The sequence below is a fragment of the Toxorhynchites rutilus genome, chromosome 1, assembly GCF_029784135.1.
Source record: "Toxorhynchites rutilus septentrionalis strain SRP chromosome 1, ASM2978413v1, whole genome shotgun sequence".
NCBI lineage: Eukaryota > Metazoa > Arthropoda > Insecta > Diptera > Culicidae > Toxorhynchites > Toxorhynchites rutilus.
Genome location: NC_073744.1, coordinates 178,522,016 through 178,544,800, shown reverse-complemented (window position 1 = coordinate 178,544,800; position 22,785 = coordinate 178,522,016). Strand labels below are relative to the sequence as shown.

Below are 22,785 nucleotides of genomic sequence, written 5' to 3'. Positions count from 1 at the left end.
TCTGGAAAGCACACAAATGGACAGAACAAATGTATGGGGAAATTGAAATGCTTCCAATGTTCATCAATTTAAACCATATACAGACTATTAGATTGTAATGTATAGCATATCAAACAAATTTTAGAAAATTTCCGATTCGCAGAAAAAATAGTTATGACCATTAACTTTATTTCATAAAAACGTGACCTGTTTTCTGATTTGGCACCCTTAATGTAAGACGTAGTCCTACGTCAAAAAAGAACAAGAAAATCCAATTTAAATTTAAATATATGCCATAAAAGATGTGGAGTTCACACTTGAGGGTGGTGTTTGAACATGGCGAGGGCCACTTGGCATAACCAGAGGTCTGATTAAACCGAATTTGTGTTTCCTAGACCATTTCGTTTGTGGAGTGGTCGGTGAACGAAACGAGCCTAGTTGCTCAGCGTTTTTCGGTAGGGCAGTGTTTAAATCAGTGGTAAAAAGATTGACATTTAAAGGGTGCCGACCATTCTGGTACAGCCAGACACCAAAGGTTTGCATGGCGACAGTCTCGAAGACCCGAACCGTTCCGGACCATTTTATTGAGGGACTCTACCATAGCAATTAAAGCGACGGGTGGTCTCTCTTCGGAGAGTGGCGCAAAAGCCACCTGAAGAAATTGGATTGAAATATTTGGAAATTGGATTGAAATATTTTTCGATGTAATGGACCCCATTGTCACAGTACCACTGAAACACCACTCGGCTGTAGGGGCAGCTTGCCAAATCTAGCCAAAACTTCACACGACCTTTTTGATTCTTAATAAACCGAAGGAGATGTTTCTGCAAACTCTCTTCCCTATACATTTTTGAGTCCACAGCTGCAATTCCAGGCCTTGGAGCTTTCCAAAATCCACCTTCACGTTCGTTTCGTCATCCGTCAGAATGCATCCTTCGTGCTTCGTCAAAACCTATACAACTTTCGAGCGCGTCTTAAGACCATCAGATTTTGCTTGTAGACACAGAAATTTGAGAACCTTCTCGCATACGGATTCTCCGGGTGGTACTTTGGTTAGAGTTGTGTTTTCGGTGATATCGTAGTCCGAGAGTCCCGGGTTTGCCCCAATCAATTCCTTCAACCTCAGCTTCCGATTGTAAGTTCCAAGTACAACGCATACGCTGATCCGTCCGAACAACAGTTGTACGTTCACGAAAACGTTTCAGCACATCGTACAAGATCGATTTAGCCAGCTTTGGCGATTTCGCGATTTAAATACCTGACCGTGAAGGATTTTCAATGTGTGGGTGTCCAAAATCAAATTTCATCTCTCGGCATCCATTCTGCACAACCGTTTTCAAAACAAAACAAACAGGTTTTCCAAACAATTTGCTGTTAAAAAAATTTAGTTACGCTTACTAAAACCTCTGTTATAAAATAAACAATGATTCCGGATTTCAAACTTTGAAGCGTTTTCTTTGGAACATAATCAATCGAATTATCAACATACTATTACATTATGCTTTTGGGATGGACATGAGGACAACTGACTAAAATAGGGCCCGATAAATTTTCTCTCTTGTGTTGAGACTTCGAAGGGTCAGGTCCACGAGTCCACACATAACAATTATTTAACCTTGCGCTTTAACCGGAGCGCACAGAGAATATTGAGTGGAAAGCTACCGTAACATCTCGTAGGTACAAGTAACGAGATCAGAGTGAGTGTGTTGTTAGTAGTCATACACACAACACTGCGTATATTCTAAATCGGAGCTGCCCCCTGCAATGGTGTAAACAAGGTTTTAGGCGCGTACATCACCAAGCATCGTCATAATCGCGTGATGTTTTCCTGCACGGATTGTTTTGGTGGCAAAGCAACCCGCAGTGTGACTCACGGTTGTACTTGGATAACAGGTAGACCAACAGCACTGGAGTACATGAAATTATTATAAAGATATTTTGTTGTAACTTCTATAGAAACATATTAATTAAGTAATTTTACGATAGTGCATCTGCTTCACCGTAAATAACGCTTGCATTAAAAAAATGAACAATTTACGGATGGCGATAAAAAAAACTACAGAAGATAATTTAATGAGACGAAATTCCCAAAAAAAAACATAATTTTACTGACCATGTTACAAAAATATTTCAACGCCCTGTCGGGCGGCCTTTCAGCAGCTGGCCGGAACTTTCGCCATGGTCCAGGAGGTGCATTTAAGTGGAAATAAGCAGCTAGAGCTCGACAGTATTCTCTAGACAAAAACTGTCTTCGACAAATTTGTTTCACATAATAGAGAGCTTATTTTCATTTTGTCAAAAATAGGATGACCAAAATTTGAAATAAATGAAATAAAAAAATCTAACTTTCTTATCTTTATAGATAGAAATAAACATAGTTCGACAATATTGTAGTTATTTTAAGCAACTGGAACAAAGTTTTTTTTTCTATCTATTGAAAAAACCGATATAGCGCTTTATTTCTAAGTTGCGTTAGGGTCACCATGAAAAATACGTTTTTTTTTGCAAAAAGTCTTTAGAAGATTTTTAGAGCTTACTAAGACAAATATTTTGCGATGCAGAACTTGTCGATAATTCAGCTCTACTCAAAGTTATTGATATTTTTTCCCCAAAAATACGCTTTCTTCATTTGTCTGTCGTCCCTTCTGGGGCAAACATATAACAATTTGAAAGAGCACATTTGACTCTACATAATGATATATTTTAAAATCTAAGTTACTTTTTATATTTGAGTAAACTAAAATTGAAATCATGAGTTTTTTTTTAGTGAAAAACCATCAATAACTGTGAGTAGAAATAACTTATTGACAAGTTCTGCATCGTAAAACGTTTGTATAAGTAAACTCTGAAAGTCGTAGAAACCACGAAATCGATGGAGTAGACCTTCCGCTTCAGGTTTGCTCAGTAAATATCGATGGAACGCAGCTGGCGGACGTTCGGAGGGTTGCCGGACTTCGGAACAACATTCATCTTCAAAACAGCACATCCTCGTCCGAATTACATTTTTGTATGAAAGAGACAACTTTCGGCAGAAATCTCCCCGTTCCCCGCACGTCCCTGTAGGGTTCTATACCACTAGAAAGTGTACTTTGTATATCACCAACTTTGATATTTTAAATGAATATACCTGATTACTAGAATCATCTAATTGAGGTGGAAGAGAGATGACAGCTGTGGTGTCACGTACCAAAAAGAGGCTTGAAAAAAGGACCAGATACAGATTCGTGGAGCGGATGAATTTAGTTCCAGGCAGACGGATGATAACAAGCGATCTATGTATTTACAGTCCCGAACGGAAGGAAAGCAGCTTTGACATCCCCTTTTCGCTAATGGTTAACCACAGAAGCACCTTCTTGGTGTAGGAGATGTACTTCACATCGTTTAAAGGCGAATGAACTGAAAAGTTCAAAACCTCTACAATTCATCACGTTCTTTCACTCGTTCGCATCGTAGCTTACCTCCTTGGTGGGGGACGTGAAGTTGCTGGTTCCCTACCAGTCGTTGCCATCCAGCGTTAAATACGTCTCGTCGTCCATGAGGACCGCGACTTTACGCTTCGCCGGAAAACTTTCATTCTCCATCACTTTCAGGCCTTGTTTCTAGGTCACAGCTTGCTGTTCCGACACGACCGGTCTTGATTTACGTTTCCGCATGATGACATCCATCTTTGCTATGTATTGTTGCACAGTCTGGCCCGTTGCTCCGACTTCCCGGCTCACAGCCCGAAACGATGTGACCACCTTTCTCTCCGTCTTCTGCTTTAGCTTCAGCTGCAGTTTACGATCGCGTAGCACCATCGGGCGACCGAAACCAGGCCTCCGTTCAGTGCTCTCATTCTTCTCCAGAAGTGTAAGGATACTATAGATACCGAAACGGGCGCGTGTCCGGCAGACTCAAAGTGCTTGTCCCTTTTCTTCGCAACGGGATGGTACTCCCAGTACGCATAAACAACGCAACGCAGTTGCTTTACTGTTCTCGCCGTAACTTCTGCAGTTCAACTGATAGGGCTGTCAAATTTTGTTTGAAAACACATGGGTTACTATGATTGACGATGCACAATTCACCTGGTGTTGAGATGAACACATTTTTACTGGAACCCTGATTAGAAGATTTATTTTGAAAAAGGGGTGTTAAGTAAATGGAGTTAAATTACATCTGTTTATACTCTAGTTCTAAACATGTTCATATTGTAACGATATCTAAAACTGTCTTCTTGTTTCCAATCAGAGAGAACATGGAAAAATTCGGATGAAATCATGACAAACCTGTACGTATTCATATTCAATATAATATAGGTCTCGTAACTGAGATGTCTTAATAACAATTAATGTTTCAGGGTGCGAAACACCTAAGATGTTTGTACTAGACTCTGGTGCAGTTGATTGACTGCCGTTTTTACCGTCTGGCAGAGAATCTCATCCTTCTCACATGTGACTTCCTGACGAGTATTCATTGAAATTGATTAAGGGAACAAAATTAAAAGAAAATAATTCTTACCAATGTGGTCAAATTGATGTTCACCATGGTACCGTTAACTGTCACGCAAAGGTTGTCGCCCTCGTACAGCTTCGGCACCGAACTTTCCCCAAACATATCCTGCAGCGTTTCAATCAGGCACTCCTTGTAGTGCATACTGTCCGCTTTCTGGCCCGCCGAACCCTTTACCATGCTGCCGCTCAGCTCGGATTGCAGCATACTGGCCAGCACCGTGTCGGCGTACATATCGTTCACCGGAGTCGCCTGCCATTCCATAACCACAAACTTCCCGTCAAACGTGAGCGTGATGCAGTCGAACACTTTGAACGTTTTCTCGTTATCCGGCGGGTCGCTAGTGACCGTTCCAGGACCGCCTATCCGGTCGAGGAGCAGCTTCAAACTGGCAACAGAACCCTGCCAGTGGATGCTCTGGCGCTGGGTCACCACCGACATGCTCATGTCGGTGTATTCTAAAGCAAGAAAAAAGGTTCGATTTCTTCTTCTTCTTCAATGGCACTAACGTTCCTAGAGGAACTTCGCCGTCTCAACGTAGTATTACTTGCGTCATTTTTATTAGTACTTAGTTGAGATTTCTATGCCAAATAACACGCCTTGAATGCATTCTGAGTGGCAAGCTCTAGAATACGCGTGATCACAGTGCAAGTCGGAGGAAATTTCTTTGACGAAAAATTCCCCCGACCAGAACGGGAATTGAACCCGAACCTCCGGCATGTTAGTTATGACGCTAACCACTCGGCCACGGGAGCACAATCGATTTAATTTATCTATATACTAACTGACCCGGCGAACTTCGTCCAGCACAAAGTTAATTTCTTGATATGAACGATTTCTTACAAAGCAAACTTTGTGGATCCAATCACAGAACTCTCCATTGATTGATTAGACTTTGACCCTTTATAATTTCCTTTTACTATAAATTTCCTAGTACTTCTACCAAAACTCGTCATTATAATATAAAATTATTTCCAGACTAAATTCTCGTTCATTTGCAAATAACATGTTTTTCCGTTACATGGAATAGATGTTTGATGCAAAAAATATAATAAAATAAATACAGCTCAAATCGGGTGATTCCTTCCTTGAGTTTTGCGCTCGAATTTTCTCATTTTCCTTCATTTTCAATTGTCAATTGTCATGTTGGAATGTGTGTTTCATTTGTACGTGACTCCCCTCCCTTTCACAGAAAAGGGACCACCATAGAAACATTCGTTGCCCCCAAATTTGACATGTGGAGGTTTAAGGAAGCAGAAATGTTTCTATGGTGGCTCAACACTTCTCCCCCCTCTCTAAGGGGGAAAGAATGTCGAACTGACATACAAATGAAACACAGATTTCTGCATAACTCGAGAACTAATCAAGCAAATTTGACATTGGTTTGGGTACGATAAATGTTTCTATGATGGTTTGACATACCTCCCTATTCTGGAAGGGAAGCTCTCACACAAACAAAACACATTTCCGCATAACTCGAGAATTAATAGAACAAATGGAACCAAAACTGAAATATGAGGATTTTGGAGTACAAGAAATGTTTCTATGATGGTTTGACAACCTTTCCTCCTCTGGATGGAACCACGGCAATCATTAGTATGATCTATTGTAGTGCACTCCAGTTTGCTATATTTGCACTGTCAGTTCGTTCCATCATTCAGGAAATAAGTGATAAGTGATAAGTGATAGACTAGGACTTTGCATCTCTTCCCACGAAAGTATGACTTCCTTCATGAATTCCTTACCTTTTTTGGTTCAGCAGATCACATCTCGTTAGGCATAAGGCATTAATCATTAATGTACTGCATTGACACAGTAAATGTTCAGAAGTTTCAACTTGAAACTACAGATTATCGGTCAGTTTTCCGGTCAGTGTCGAATAATCCAGCTTCTGTAGACTTAACAATTTTAGACCCATCGGTAGAGAACACGAGTGATCCTGTACGAGTTTCAAGACCACCTTCTTCCCATTCGCTCCGATTAAATTCAATCACTTTGAAGGGGACACTGAAGTTAGTCTTTGTTTCCACCCAGTCTTCATTCATGCTTACTAAAGTGTTCAGTTGTAAATCTTTCATGATTTGTAAATGCCCTGTGAGCTCTCCTGCTATATGTTTTGCACGTTTAAGCATAAGAGCACCTTATTCCGCTTCAAGTTGCACATATTGGTGCAAGGGTAGTAGGTGTAAAATGGCATCTAGGGCTTCGGAGGGTACGTTGGGTGAATCTGGTGAATCAGTGATTCAGTGAATCACTCTCGGTTTTAGTTTGTACACCTCCCAATCGTTTCGCGAAATATGTCCAAATTCAAACACTTATTATAAAAATAAAGTGGTTCTATAATTCTGAAACGCAGTGTATCATCTAATATTTACATAGCTCAGAAATATCTTATGTTTCTACCTTTCTCACGATACCGAAAACGAAGTTTGACGAAATGAAAAAATATAGAGAATTCAGGAAAGTCAGGAAAACTGGATGAAAAAAGATACTTGAAAACTTGGAAAATTGGACCAAATTAAAAAATTAACATTAGAAAAATTGAATATGATTAAAAAATGTAAATAAAAACAAGAAAGTAATTCAAATATTGAGAACAAATGAAACAAAAATGTAAATAGAAAAATTAGAACAATAGATAAATGAAATTAGTTAAAAATGAAATAAAATGAAACATTAGGAAAATTGTAGAAAATTTCAAAATAAAAATAATAAAATCGAAGATTGAAGAAAATCAAAAATCAAAGAACATTTATATAACTGTAGAAAATTTGAAAATGAAAAAAAAACATGATTGACGAAAATTGAAAATTAAAAAATAAAGGGATTCAAAAACTAAAATACAAGATATTGAGAGAATTATAAAATTAAGAGAAGCGAAAAATTATTAAAATAGAATAGAAGAAAATTGGATAATTTTGGAAAATTTTAATTAGAAATATGAAAATTTGAAAAAAAAAACTTAGAGAAAATAAAACTTAGGGAAAATTTCATATTGAAGAAAATTAAAAATGAACACAATTCAAAAATGAATAGCATTACAAAATTAAGACAATTAAGAAATAAAGAGGATTGAACATTAGGAAATTGATAATAGAAGAAAATAACGTAACGAAAATTAAAACTTACGAACGTCGATGAAAATATAGTTTTAGAAAACTGAAAAATCCGAGAAATGTAACAATGGGAAAATGTCAAGAAAAGTTAACCCTTTGCGGTCGAAGTTAATTTCCCGTACCGTTATTTATTATCCATAGAAACTGCGTATCAATTCGTGAACAAGTTCACTAGACACTAGAATTCGTTTAGAAAAAGAGTAAACTATTACATATGGTTGGATAAAATATTATTCCTTGCTGTGGTGGCTGAGAGCAAACAAACGACCGTAAAGGTTTAAACAACGAAAATTGAAAAAGAAACAAATAAGAAAAATTATAAATTGAAGAAAATAAGATAATAAAAACGGTTCAAAAATAAAATTGATTGAAAATTAAGAAAAAAAAAATTAATATTATAAAAAATCTAACACTGGCGAAATTTGGAAAAATAAAAACTAAAAAAAAATGGAAGTTCATAAAACGGAAAATTGAAGAAAGTTTCAAAAACTGATGTTTAAGGAAAACTACAAGTTGAAGAAAATTAAACAGAGGAATATAAAATTAGAATCAATTCAAACTCAAGGAAAAAGAAGAAAACTGAAAATGAATGTGAATAGAAAGGAAAATAAAATTAAATTCATTCAAACTCAGGAAAAATAGACAAAATTGGAGAGATTTTAGGCAAATTTAAAATAATGGATAATGAAAGAGAACGAAAGAAAATTGAAACAAGTTAATAGGCAAATATTCGAACGAGATCAAATTAACCAGCCTTGTTTACTTTTTATTTTCCGACAGCAAATCAACAGAGCTTCAGACGAAATTTACTGTTGCATAAATGCGTGAATAATACAACTAATTTGTTGCATCAAGGTATCCGGACTAGATTATGTAAAGATGGTCAAATCATCTACCTCATTGTTAATATTCGATTAATCGTTACTAGTAGCAGAGTATCAGTTGGGTACTTTTTTATTTCCAATACTCTACATAAATCAAAATGGATCACAGAAGTACTAGGAAATTTATAGTAAAAGAAAATTATAAAGGGTCAAAGTGTAATCAATCAATGGAGAAGTCTGCGATTCGACCCATGAACTTAGTCGCTTAGTAAGCAAACGTGAATGTTTGAAAGTATTCATATTAAATAATCAATTTTGGGCTAGTTCCAGCACAGAAACAAAAGCAACACTTACTTGACAAATCGGACGCCGCTAGCAGATGGTACTTAAAGTCTCGCTTAACCAATACTCCCGACAGCTTCTGACCCTCCTCGGGGCTCTTCACGGCCAAGCTTCCCATAACCTTGGCAGTCTTCTCACCCCTAAAGTACAACTCCACCGCGTGAGTATTCTTCGGATTGTACAGTGTAATATCTGCGTTCGGATCGTTCTCGTACTCTCGCGTCAACGCCGACTTCAACCGATTCATCTCATTCTGTTCCCCATGAACCAAAACAACGTGCGTCGGTTTGAGCAACCGAATGAACTCACTTGTCTGCTGATAATCGGTGTGAGCCGAGAATGAAATGTAATCAACCGACATGTTGAGGGGTAGCTTCTGTCCAGACATGCTGGTAATTTCCTCCGGTTCCGACAGCACCGTTTTGGCGAGTGTCCCCTCCACACAGTACCCGGCAATGATAACCCCATTCTTGGGATCGGTGCACCACGTCTCGAACAGTTCCCGCGAGAGCCCACTCTGCATCATACCTGGCGAAGCCATCACAACGCACGGCCCGATGTCTTCGAAGTGATCGATTCCCTTCAAATTGCTAATGTGTCGAAACACGAACGGATTATTGACCGCAATCTGGCGCCGAATCTTATCGTTCATAGCGTTGATGTACGTTTGATACACTGCCATACACTTTTTCGCCAGCGAGGATGCATAGTAGATGGGGATCTCCTGCAGTTCCGGATTCTGACTCCAGTACTCATCCAGTATCAGCAACAGTTCCTGAGCGCGACCCAGCGCAAACACCGGTATCAAACATCTCCCACCCTGCTGGACAATCTTCTGCACCAGCGTAGTGAATCGATTCTCCCGGTCCTCCCTCTTCTCGTGAATGTGCGTCCCGTAGGTCGACTCCGTGATCAACACATCCGGCTTCATAGCGGGAATTTCCGCCGCCATCAAATGACGATCCTCCTGCCGGGAGAAATCCCCCGTGTACAAAATCTTAACCCCCGCAATCTCAATCATAAACATCGCCGCCCCCAACACATGACCCGCATTGTAGGCCCAAAAACGCACCCCCATCACGTCCCGTTCCTCGTGGAAATTAATCGTCTCGATCTTCTCCATGCTCGCCTCCAGATCCGCCTCCGTGTACAGCATCTGCTCCGTGCTGATGTTGCTAACCTTAATGTAATCCGACAGCATCCACCGGTAGATTGCCTTCGTTGCGTGCGTCATAAAGCAGCGCCCCTTGAAACTGGTCTTCTGCAGAAACCACGGCAGCGCCCCGCAGTGATCCAGATGGAAGTGCGATATAAACAGCAGGTCGACCTCGTCCGCCTCGATCAGATCCACAAAGGGCAACGCATCCATCCCGGACAACCCCGGATGGATGCCGCAGTCGAGCATGATCTTTTTGCCCTTGAACTCGAGCATGATGCACGAGCGACCGACCTCCTGGCCGGCGCCTCTGTAGAAAAATGTGAAAATTTTGTGAGAAAATTTCAATAACAAAAATCGCGCCCCAAACTCACAGAGGTCGTATCAGTAGCAAATCGTTCTCCTCTGCCGGCATCTGCCCGTCAGCTTTGCGCTTGTGAGCCATTTTGGTTCGGAAGGACTTTTTTTTCAGGCAAGATGCCAATCACTCATCAATACAATTCACTTTTCACTTTTGGCAAATATTTGTTTGCAGCTTTCGAAATAAATATTCTCACACGAATGTTGTGTTTCTCGTGGTTTACTTGAAAGATCCGTATTTTGCGCTGTATGTTTGTCAGAATTCACAGTTGCAGCCGGTTATAAACAATGTGACAAACGCAATAAACATCACATTGCACCGTTGGTTGTCAAAGGTAGTGATCCCCGATAATCGTTCGATTAATCGATTAATCGAATACTTACTACAGAAATCGATTACTAATCGAACGAGTACTGCACAACCAATAATCGAAGAGAACGAATTTACGTCAATTAATCGATCCAAACCCAGAGCAAAAAAAAACCGTACGACCGCTGCAGTTTTATCCTGAAAGTCAATCATTATCTTTGACGATCTCCTAAACTCCTAAAAGAAGCTCGATGCCGTCGATGCGAAATGAGCTTCGTTTACGAGTTTAGGGGAACGTAAAAGATAATAATTGATTTTCAGGCGGAATAAACTCTTTTTTGATTCCAAATGGCAAATGAGAAATATTAGTCTAACTAATAATTTCTCTCAGTGTGACAATTAATCGATTAATCGTATCGAATAACAAACTGCCCACAATCCAATCGACGAAAAAAACATCGACCCAACAACGACCGTAACGCTGTTACCTATTCACGATGACGACGATTAGGTATCGACATCTGGATACGGCATTAGTTTGTATGAGGCAAACTATTCTCTATCATATTAGTCGGCCCGAATCAGTTTATATTTGCTAAAATTTGTATGAAATTTTTTTCTTGGCATAATTTTTTCTACTTAAAGTACGTTGTCATGACCCTAATTTGAATTATTTTCTATAGACGTTCAGATATTCTCAAAAAAACTTGTCATTATAATATAAAATTATCTCAAAACATATTTTTTTATGACGTTTTTTCACCACTTGCAGGCAATGATGATTTTCACTTACATAGAGTACTAATTTGATTAAGGAAAAATCATGTTCATTCATAATTTTCATTTTAAAAGTGTATTCATTCCTTCTGCAAATCCATACTGTCATGCCTATTCCCCAATATCGTCAACGCGGATAGTTCGTTAGTCGAAAATACTGAATAATTAAACAAACCAAATGGCATCACTGGTGGTTCTTTTTTCCACTCCGCTAAACTGTCATCTCAAACAAAAACAAATGGATCATACAACTGGTGAGTATGAAATATATTTCGGCTTTTTAATTATTAATTATTTTATCTTGTCTTATCAGCTATGAATACATTCGACTCGTTTGCTTCCATCAATCGGTAAGTGAGAAAGATGATTTCTCCCATCACCACAGTGCGGATTTCCACTTCTCTATCACAGCAGCCAACAACATCCGTTTTCCTGCAGCAGTAACCTCCAACCCCTGTTGGCAATGCCGGCGGACAGCATCAACAGCAGCAGCAGCAGAATTTGACCATGGTATGGTATTGCGAAGAACTTTCCCCATTTACCCATTCCGTGCTTCGCGCACATTCAAAAATCCTCTTCAGACACGAAAACTCAACGACAAGGAGGTATTTATCAACTTGCTCAGCTGAATTACCACCCCGGAGGAACCCGAATGCACTGATTCCGTAGTATAGTAGAATGAAAATAGGCGAGGTAAGCGAACGCAATCGCATGAAATTTTAATGTTCGCATTTTTATCCGGATCATACAACTGGTGAGTAGGGAATTCATTTCTGCTTTTCACTTACTAATCATTTTATTTTGTTTCAGCTATGAATACATCCGACTCAATCAATCGGCGAGTGAGAAAGATGATTTCCCTCATCACCACATTGTTTATTTCCTCTTCTGTCACACCAGCCAACAGCATCAGCTTTCCCGCAGCAGTATCCTTTAAGGTGCTATCCAGGGTGCTATTCCGGGGAACAGCATCAACAGCAACAGCAGCAGAACCTGGCCATCGATAGTATTTCGAGCAATTTTCCCCATCGGAGATCCCGTGCTTCACGCACATTGAAGAATCCTCAGCCACATATCTGTGTCATCAAGGGCAAGGAGGTATTCATCAATGTACTCAGTCGGATTTGAATCGTCAATCCAGACAACCCGGGTGCACCGATTCCATTATATACATTATTATTTTTATTATACATGGATTTTTATTATTTTTTTCAATAAAATGATTAAAATCGATCAATGTATTTCCTTTTCATTTTCAATAACAAACCAATACAAACAAGCAGCAAGCAGTGCTGGAAGCAGCGCTGCAAGCAGGTCGACGCCTTACACATGTTGGCGAAAAAGTGGCGTCAAGTTGTTCGATGAATGCATATGAAAGGTCGATAACTCGATTGCAAGGTGGCAGCATTTGAGGTCGATTGTTGACATTTCGTCGACCCGATCTTGGCAGGCAAAACGGAATGTGGGTGCTGAAAAGTATTCGATTAGTGGATGAACGATTAATTTCAAAAGTTGGGGATCACTAGTCAAAGGAAGAGAAAATCTGAACATCACATCACATACAGTAGAGGATATAAAATGATGTAGGGGAAAGGATGGTAAAGACGGACACCCCAAGTAAAAGTTGATTTTTTTGTGAATTTCACAAAAAATATATAGCTATCTCACCACAAACTGATAGTCTAGGTCTCTTTTTGTAATAAAATTTGGCTTTGTGGCAGAAATTTTCGACAATGAATGTGTCCGGCATCTTTGAAAAAATAAGATTAGGTCGGGAAAAACGGACACTTGGGGTGGGAAAGATGGACACTAACTGAAAATTCAAGTTTATGTACACGATAAGTTTTGGAGGTCTTCAAATATGTTTGAAAGATAATCTGACAAAAAAGGCTAGACCAAAATCGCCTAGGAGGGCTTGTAATTTTTATCATCTTTTCATGTCTAAAATAGCTTCCGGCACTCCAAATGACAGATTCTGATTATGTTTTATAAACCGCTCTGCTGATCCGTCCATGACATGTGGTTGCACTTGCAAACATAGTTAGTGCGCATCTGATAATAAAAGAATTGCCAAATTGTTCTCAAAACAAAATGATTGTTCTTTGACGGTGGAGTGTCCGTCTCACCCGACTTGATTAGTATTTCATTTTCGTCAATATTTTGGAGTAAAAATAAGAAAACTTCACCGCTGATTCGAAAAACTGGAAGAGAAGTGATGGTAAAACATTCACATAACGAAAAATACCCCAAAAAATTACTCGATAGCAACGAAAACCTTATTTTCTGCAGACAAAAACATACATCGAGCTGCTCTTTGTAGATTACTTTTTTGCTTTTATTTACAATTTTAGCAGAAAGCCAGCTATGTGTACACAGTAAGCGTGGAAACCAGGTGTATGACACGATTATCGCTATCTCACTCTACCTTCCGTCACCGCCTATCTCACTATCCCTCTGCTGTAAAAGTTCATCATCGACATCACGATATGTCAGATGGTGGTAAATTGGTAATTCGCGAAGACGTCGACGTCTGGTGGCGACTTCAAGTTAGAGCCATAATTTGGGTCCCAAAATCGTTAGTGTAATCTCTACCAGATTAGAAGACACGGAGCCGGTTTTCAAATTTTAAAATTTGAATGAAAATTTTCACATTATGTTATTTAATTATTAGAAACACGTATTTCTGACTTTCATTCATTCATATGATCATACAATTCCAGCATTGTTGCTGATTTTTTTCTCTATAATATAAAGTTGTCTTCATAAACAATTTTCGTATGAGACTTTTTCCCCACCTGCAAACAAAAATGTTTTTAATTTAAACAGAATACTAATTTGATATGGAAAAGCTAATTTTCGTTCATAATTTTAATTTTGAAAACGTTCACTCCGACTGAAAATCAGCTGTTCTTTGACGCTCCCCTAAACTAGTAAACGAAGCTCACTGCCGTCAACGCGGATCGCTGTTTTGAAGAAAAAAAATGAGTGGGTTATATCTATGATATAACCGCAAGGTTCACGTGGAACTACCGTAGCTTAGCAATCATTCGTTTGTATTGATTAAATTCTAGATTGTATGAAACAGTTTCCAAATTCAATTGAGTACAATATATTTGCTCTGTGAGTGAAAAAAATGAACAAATGCCGTGTAAAGTCAATTCATTTATTGTGATTGATTGTTCTTCGTTACAAGTAAATTTAATGACGGACCTTTTACGTTTGGTATGATGACTAGAACAAAATATATGAGTAAAATATATGTCATTCGCTTCTAGTGGCTGCACGATTTTCCCAGGTTCCTAAGTTTAGAAGATCATGTTAGGACAGGCACAAAGGCAAGCGAGGACAAAAGTACTCGCAGTTTGCATTTATTTGCAGAGCCGATTTCCCCAGAAACCTCGGTTTTGAAGTCTGTGTTAGGGAAACACATTTCAATCGGAACAAAAATACCCCCGATTTGTATGAACTCGCAATGCAGATTTCCCCACGCTTCATGGATTTGAAGTCTGTGTTAGGGAAACACATTCCAGTCGGAACAAAAATACCCCCGACTTGCATGAATTTGAAATACCGATTTCTCCAGGCACCTTGGTTTAGAAATCTCTATTAGGGAACACATTTCGGTGGGAACAAAAGCTCCCCCTACTTTCATGTGTTCTTTTTCTTCTTTTTGGCTTTAAGATGGGTTAAACTTTTCAGTTCACTCGTAAATCGGGCCAATCAAAACGATGCAGTTAGGGCGTTTAGATAACGTCTAATATTTTACAGTTATTCAATTGTTTATCTAATGAAAAGCAACATTTTGTTAGTTGCGATAGATGCGTAGAAATATTCCCTATCAAGTGATGCAAACATCTCTCCTATCCAGTACGAAATGTTCGAGCTATAAGCATTCGAAATCTTTCATTTTTTCCTGCATGTTCTGTGTTTAGGTTTTCATTTTACCCTCCATATATTCCGGTTAGACGTAGTCCCACGTCAAAAATGCTTCTGACGTGTGAGATGTTGGCACCAAAAACATGGCGGGTGCAATACGGCTGGTGAAAACACACTAGACGGCTCTACCGCGCGATTTTTACAATGACAAGTCGCAGCAGGAGCTTGATGTAAAACACATTCAGCGGCTTCCGACGGTTTCACTATCTGCCATTATCATATGTTTGCAAGACGAGTCTATGGTACAAGGTACAACTGTTTGGACAGAGGGGCGGTATATAAAGACAGAATGATGGAAAACGGAGGAGGGGATGTTTACCTGAGCGAGAGGGAGAAAGAACTTGATCACAAATGTCTGAAATATTGCATTTCTCGACAATTTGGATGGAATACGATTATCCGCAGCTACATGACCGCAGATTGGATTTCACGTGTTGGCTCTCCTGAGAGTACATTTATTATTGCCTTGCTTTATTTTCACCTTTCAAAAGCGCATAAACACTAACACTCTCACAAAACCGTTGCGGCGCATCATCTCCATCGGACCACCGCAGCGAATGGGGAACCGTACAACAGTGATTTTGGAACCGTACACACCCGCTCCGCCCTGTGTGTTTTATATCACACACATTCCATTATCGAGGCTCCGCGGCGGTCTGTCATTGCAAAATCCACGCGGGAGAGCCGTCCAGTGTGTTCTTACGCTAAGTGTCACAGATATTAATACACTGTATTGCAAGTTGTACATCATTAAAATTTACAATAAAAATGTAATTTATCAAGTTAAGATTTTTCAAAGTTAACATGTTTTCAGTTTTCGTTCAATATTCCTATGTGACTTTTTCAAAAAAGACCAACTCAAATATATAATTCCCAGCTGCATATAATATATAAAGCTGCAAGTCGATCTCTGAAGCTTGAGAACGTCCCAAGAAATTTGACGTCAGGTAACGATTTACCAACTCATTCTCTTCCTCGTCCCAAAATCTGACATTCAGATTCATCCGCAGCCTCTTTGCAGTCTTGTTATGATTTTGAAGCATGCGTTTATCGATAGTTTTCGAAGAAGAAAAAAGAAAGGGAATTGGTTGAAGTTGAACTCCAGATACTGATGGCAAATGCTAGTAAAAATAGTGCGAATGTAAAGACAGTTTACTCTTTTCTGTTTACCCTCCGGAAGGACTAACCCAAAGGCAAAAGTAAATTACATATACTGAAAAACCTACAGAGAGGTTTTTGTATCCGAAGCAAGCCGTGCTGAAGTATTGACCGCCGTTGATTCACTAGTGTCCGTAGATCCTCATCACCCTCCTCTGACCATTCGCTTCAACGCACCAGCTAAATCAGTGACTTCGCTTTCGGTGGGAAATGTAGAAGAAAAGAAAATAAATTGCCGCAAAATTTATTTTGATAGCCTTTCTGCCCATCTGTCCGGTTTGATTGGAGATGTATCTACGATTGTACGAGCGTCCATGACATGGCATTCAAATTTTGCGACATCATTCGCCAAAGGCTGACTGCGAACGTTCCTTTGAAACGGTGCCTAATTTCACCTCCTTGGAGTATGCCTCTCCTCCGGAGGGCAAAGCGTGTACGCAATCAATGGTAGCGACGTATGCGAACTCATCGATCCCACTTTACAAAAGCCAATTTCAAACATGCAAGCGATGACTACTGGCATCTAAATGCTGCACTCTACAAATCACATATATTAAGGGTGCAGTTTGGTCTACGTCGTGATCCAAAATCCTTCAGGAGCTTTGTCAATAGCAAACGCAAAAACCCAATAGTTCCGTCCAATTTAGTGTATGAAGACAAGGAATCCAGTGATGAAGCCGAAGCGCGCGACTCCTTTGCGAGACATTTTGCTTCCGTCTTTCAACCCGAGCCATCTAGCGATTCCGGTGCTGAACTTGCTGCGTCTAACATCGTTGCGGATGCAGTAGATTTGGATACGTTCGAAATATTACCTGCAATGATCATCCACGCCTCCAAGAAATTGAAGAATTCATTTTCTCCTGGACCGGATGGTATCCCTGCATCTGTCTTTCGTCGCTGTGTTGCGGAGCCGCTTGTCTTCATTTTCAGACACTCGTTTGAAAGAGGAGTGTTTCCCATGTGCTAGAAAGAATCATATATGTTACCTGTACACAAAAGTGGCGATCGACGTAATGTGAAGAACTAGCTCCCCAGCGTCCGATCAGTACGGTTTCATTCCCGGCAGATTCGTAAGTACCAATCTGTTGGATTTCACCAGTACTTGTTTCGAAGCTTTAGAACAAAAGGTACAGGTAGACGTGATCTACACAGACCTAAAGGCGGCCTTTGATAAGATCGACCACAAAAGTGCTCCTGTGTAAACTATCACGGATGGGCGCATCGAACAGATTGGTATCGCGGTTGCATCTTCGTTAGTGTTCAAGAACAAACTTATGTATGCTGATGATTTGAAGATGTATGTCGTAGTACGATGCATCGGGAATTGTCTACGCCTTCAAAGGCTTCTCAATGAGTTTGTTCACTGGTGCCGCAAGAACAAACTTGTTATTAGCATCGGTAAATGCGATGTAATGATCTTTCATCGATCCAAGGACCCAATCATTTTTGACTATCACATCGTTGAAAATGTTCTCGAGAGAGTAGATGAAGTGATAGATCTAGGCGTAGTGCTGGTTCTAAACTTTCCTTCCATTCTCATTCTACTTCGACCATATCTAGGGCACACCGACAACTTGGTTTCCTATTCAAGATTGCCAAAGATTTCAAGGACCCGCATTGCCTAAAAGCATTGTGTTGCTCACTTGTTCGCCCGATCCTGGAGAATGCATCTGCTGTTTGGGTTCCTAATGATGTCACGTGGAACCTAATGATTGAACGAGTGCAAAAGAGGTCTGTACGGCTTGCGCTCAGAAATTTACCGTGGCGTGACCCATTGAACCTACCGGCATATCCTGACAGGTGTCGCTTGCTTGGACTCGAAACACTTGATCGGAGACGAAAGATTCAACAAGCGTCGTTTGTAGTTAAACTACTCAATGGCGATGTCGACTGCTCTTATCTCCTATCGCTTTTGGACTTTCGAGCCTTGGGTAGGATGATGAGATACCGATCCTAAATGCAGCCGGGATTTCATCGTACTTTGTATGGATACAACCAACTTGTTTGTGCAATGATCCTCATGTTTTCGTCTGTTGAATCAGTGTTTGAATTTGGAATGTCCACGTCACAATTTGTTAATAGTGTAAGAAGACTGCAGGTGTTTTAAAACGTGATAGATTATTCATTAAGACTATTTCTGTCAGATGAATCAAATAATAATAAAGAATTTGTACAAACCGATGTTTCTCCAAGGAAACTGTGATATTGTTTTGGTGAATAAGACAACCAATTGTAATGACTGAGACAAATGTTATTCTAAACGAATTCTCAACTTCAATCATAATAGATGTCATTGCTTTCGTACGTATTTTGTTGAGGCGTTTGGCTAATTACAAACCCTCTTTCGAAACGAATCACGAAATCGAAGTCCAACGCGAGTCGTAGATATTAAAAAAAGGAAACCTCGATGTCACAAAGACCGAAAACAAAAGAGCTTATCCGAGAATACATTCATTTCCCCTACTGATATTTAAATATTTTTTATATATGTAGTGAACGTTTCTATCACCTGCCGTGAGAACCCATGGTTCGGTATCAATTGCTTGCTGGCAAAAACTGTATAAAATAGCGCTTTATCATTGTTTTGATTCCCCCACGCGCGGAAGGAAGAATATTGTGGTGTGTATAGAGCTGATTGCAAATATCCTTTGTTTTTTTTTGTATCAAGAAAAATCCATGTTTTGCTTTAGGCTGCTGCGTTGTAGTCTTCGCGTTACATATTTGTTTCTGTTCCCCCTATCTCAGGAACAAACAAGGCGCACTTTTTTTTAGTTACCTGCTTTTTCGTCGTCAGTTCATTGAGTGTCTCCTCTATGTTTCTTTTTTATAAATCTGTTTTGGTTGAAGTACAAGCGAGCGAGAAACCTGCTTCTGATTTTAATTGATTGTCTGGAAACAAAACAAAAAAAAGGGATTTCGAAGAAATAATAAGTAAGAATAAGGAACACAAGTTCTAATTAAATTACATGGCGTGAATTTTTGTCAAAGATTTTACAACAGAACAGAAATCATCCCGAGGGGAATATTGAAATATGAATAAGAGCAAAAAAAGTCAGAAGGAAACACAAATCGAACAAAATACTGGCTCGTTACGAAAAAAATACAGTCCAACATCATCGTATTGTGTGTGCAGAGTAAACCTGAAACTTTCTGAAAAAAAAACAGCCGTCTCCCCTCTTTTTAAGCTGTAATTTGCTGCTTTACACTTCTTCTCCAATACTCATATGAATTATAGAATTTTTTTTGTTCTTGTGGGAGGAAAACTATGAGCTGTTGGCGCGTGTGCAATCGAATTTAAAACATTTTAACAGAAACGATCGATAAAAAACATAAAAGATAAAATGGCAGACAGCGATAATATTCTTCTGTTTTTTTTTTGTTCTGCGATTCCTTTGTGAATATGAATGTTATAATCTTCTGAATATTGTAGTTTCTCTTACAATATGTGTATCCCACCACTAGAATTGTACACAATAACTAAATAATACAAGGTCCTGCGTGTATATATGTGTGTGTGATTAAGATAGATACACTTTTCCTTCGTCGCAGTGCCGTCTCATCTCATTGGAAGCCATTATTATCATCATCATCATCGACGGGACGCAGTCAATCCCCCGGAAAACCGGAAAAAAAGAGTTTCAATAGCTTACACTTTTCGCCTCCTGGTTTTGGGTGTCCCCAAGCGGAGACATTTGAAAAGAGTGTGATAATTGTATAAATTGGATTCCCTAAACACTAAAATTATCAACATATAATATTTGCTGCTCCTTCGAGTGTTCTCTACTTTTTTGTTGTTGGAATTTTAACTGATTTTTTTTCTTCTCATCATATATGTATTATTCAATTAACTTAGCATCAATCCCTACGAGTAGTCAATTAAACTTAGTAACAATAAGTTTTGCTCGTCTCCTTCCAAGCGCCAATTTCACCACGCTGAATCACCTCATTAATTGTATATTTATTCTGCGTCTTCACAATTCAATTAGTACATAATATGGATACGAAACTAGCAATAAGTATTAGTGTAATAAGTGTTTTTTTTTTGTTGCTGTTGTTCTGCCTTTGGATCACTCAAATTGACCCAAAGAAGCTATGAATGAATTTTTGTGTGTTGTAATTTATTTTTATTTGCAATCGTTTCCTTCTCTCTGGTACATTACTACAAGGCAATAACAATATTCAACACTTTTCTCTTGTTCTCTCTTGCGCTTCGCGTGACACATTACTTTTGCTCTGCTAACCCATTGTGTTTACAATTTTGCGCAAAATGTATACGAGAAAAAAAGTGCGAATGCGGGGAAAGCAAAATATGGAAACAAAATAAAAAGCAATCGACTAAAAAAATGTTTTTTTTTTGCTTCTTGCTCTTCTGTCCTACTAAACCTACCGCTTTTGTCGGAAAGAGTTTTACCCATCGAAAACGGCGTTGGTCCTCTCTCTCATATAGTTTTCCTAGCGAGGAAAAATCTGCTCCAAGAAAATCGCTTCCTCTAATTACTATTCAATACTAAATAATTGAATGTTGAATGTCGTGTGTGTTATTTTTCCCCATCAAACATCTTCAGCTAAATTTTCCTAACAGTTTCATGCAATGTGTGTGTGTTGTGTTTGTCTCTCTGTGTGTGTGAGGTGATCTGCTGCAGATTTGTGTGAGTGTAATGCGTGTTTATTGAAAAATAATAGAATACTACCCAATCACACGACCGACTGCCGCTGGATGCTCTCTCTCCTCCAGTGGCCAAGTGAAAACAGTTAGTTTAAACATTTTCCGATAATAATAATAATGAACATTATAATTATAATAGTAATAATAAAAGATTGTTTTTTCATCAACCTCTTTTGTGTGTGTGTAAGTATGTAGGTGTGGTGTCTGTGTGTATGTCGAGCATGCGCACTGCTTCCGCCTATTGCTACTACTACTACTACTACAATTACCGGTACAACAACTACTACTACTTCTACTACTTCGCTCTCTCTCGTATCTCTGCGATAACCCACCACCCACCGAAAGAGGGCAGCAGCAGAGGCAGTAACAACACCCCGCCGTCGTCGTCGTCGTCGTCGTTTACATATTCTCAAACTGATCCACCCGGCGCTTGGTGTTGCCCTTGCGGATCTCACGCAATGTCTTGTACTTGTCTCGACCCTGGCGCACGTTCTCGCGGTGGATTTTATCGTTCACCGTCTCCATGGTGTCGTCGCGGGACAGGGCGAGGTCTTGCTTCAAAGCCTGCGGGTGGGAAGAATGAACATTATGTTAATGATTTGAATGTATATTTCATTGAGGGTGCAGAAATTGTATTCTATCAAATGATTCGTTCTTTTATTATACACCAGAGGCAAACTTTGTCTCGCCAAAATGGATTTTTTTTGTTATGAAACTTTCAAACATTAACTTTGACAACCCATTGGTACCATTTGCTTAATAGTTCTCGTGTTATGTAAAAATTTATGTTTCATTTGTATAGCCTTTGAGAGGGGAGAGGGGTGTTGAGCCGCCATTGAAACATTTCGTTCTCCCTGTAACCTCCACATGCCAGCCAATCCGAGTAACGAAATGAGTTTCGAGCAAAATTTTCGGCTTTGTAAACAAAGCAAACTTCACGACTATTGCAAATATTAATACCGAAAAAAAATAGTTTGATATTATATTAGAATTGTGATTAAAAAGAAAGGATAGCGAAATGTTTTTTGACGATAGCGATAGTGAAGTAGAGAGTTCGTTTATTCCACAGAGTCGGGAGTTGGGGCAATAAAAGTGACTCTCTTTCTCTAAGTGAAAATGAGTGAATTTGTCTTATATACGTTTCCGATATAAATGATAATACTTCGTATATCAGTATATCAGACTTAGTCGAGAAGCATTTAATAATATTTTGGATACAACCGTGTTCCAAACAACTTTCAGAAGCACTGCTACACCTGCAGTTTTGAAATTAGTGGCCGTTTAGAATCTTCTGGCTTCTGGTCGTAGCAATTTGGGGATGTCCACATACCACATGTACAACTTAAGGGGGGGGGGGGGGGTGTCATTGTAGGGTTTCGCGAAAATGTCCACGGTTGTGATTTTAAGTGATTTTGAAATACTGTAACCTCGTGGAAAACCAACATACATCATTCCAAATCTTCAACTTCAACATTTCAAAGCTTTAGCTTTTGGAATATATTACGGACACATTGTTATCTTGGTGTATGTGAATGTGTGAATAAAAATATAGGAACAAATAAAAACCCATCCTCTTTCTGTTATTTCAAGGTTTTTCGGGACTTTTAGCTAAATAAGTCAACAAAAAATCCAATTTACCTTATCAACCAGTTTTCATTGGATTCCAAGAACTT

The 22,785-nt window shown here is 39.2% G+C and overlaps 2 protein-coding genes and 2 long non-coding RNA genes across 11 annotated transcripts in view; 2 read left to right on the top strand and 2 right to left on the bottom strand.

Annotated features, from left to right (window-relative positions):
- Positions 1–4,247: 4,247 nt before the first annotated feature.
- On the bottom strand, positions 4,248–10,602 carry LOC129762990 (cleavage and polyadenylation specificity factor 73). Its single transcript, XM_055761652.1, has 4 exons — positions 10,280–10,602; positions 8,762–10,215; positions 4,477–4,925; positions 4,248–4,417 (listed from the first exon to the last, which is right to left on the bottom strand). Exons 1-4 carry the CDS (start codon positions 10,348–10,350, stop codon positions 4,328–4,330), a joined length of 2,064 nt encoding a protein of 687 aa, XP_055617627.1. The 5' UTR covers positions 10,351–10,602; the 3' UTR covers positions 4,248–4,327.
- A 742-nt stretch (positions 10,603–11,344) lies between these two features.
- LOC129762372 (uncharacterized) lies at positions 11,345–12,542 on the top strand. The gene is made up of 4 exons (XR_008740603.1): positions 11,345–11,606; positions 11,666–11,702; positions 11,764–12,106; positions 12,163–12,542. It is a non-coding gene; the product is annotated as an uncharacterized LOC129762372 (long non-coding RNA).
- Positions 12,543–15,882: 3,340 nt separating this feature from the next.
- LOC129764665 (uncharacterized) lies at positions 15,883–20,190 on the top strand. The gene is made up of 2 exons (XR_008741195.1): positions 15,883–16,235; positions 16,299–20,190. It is a non-coding gene; the product is annotated as an uncharacterized LOC129764665 (long non-coding RNA).
- LOC129764258 (moesin/ezrin/radixin homolog 1) overlaps positions 19,398–22,785 on the bottom strand; it is a 114,866-nt gene continuing 111,478 nt past the window's right edge. For all 8 annotated transcript variants that reach the window (XM_055763367.1, XM_055763291.1, XM_055763211.1 and 5 more), the window contains one exon: positions 19,398–21,676. In XM_055763367.1, coding sequence (XP_055619342.1) covers positions 21,512–21,676 — 165 coding nt within the window. In that variant the 3' untranslated portion in view covers positions 19,398–21,511. The remainder of the gene's footprint in view (positions 21,677–22,785) is intronic.

What these genes read in the sequence shown, in the direction of transcription:
- LOC129762990 (XM_055761652.1), bottom strand. Translation starts at nt 10,350, where the DNA reads ATGGCTCACAAGCGCAAAGCTGACGGGCAGATGCCGGCAGAGGAGAAC. An exon ending in TTGCTACTGATACGACCTCT is followed by an intron (nt 10,216 to 10,279) that starts GTGAGTTTGGGG and finishes ATTTTTCTACAG; the next exon opens with AGGCGCCGGCCAGGAGGTCG. An exon ending in AGCGGCGTCCGATTTGTCAA is followed by an intron (nt 4,926 to 8,761) that starts GTAAGTGTTGCT and finishes TTCTTGCTTTAG; the next exon opens with AATACACCGACATGAGCATG.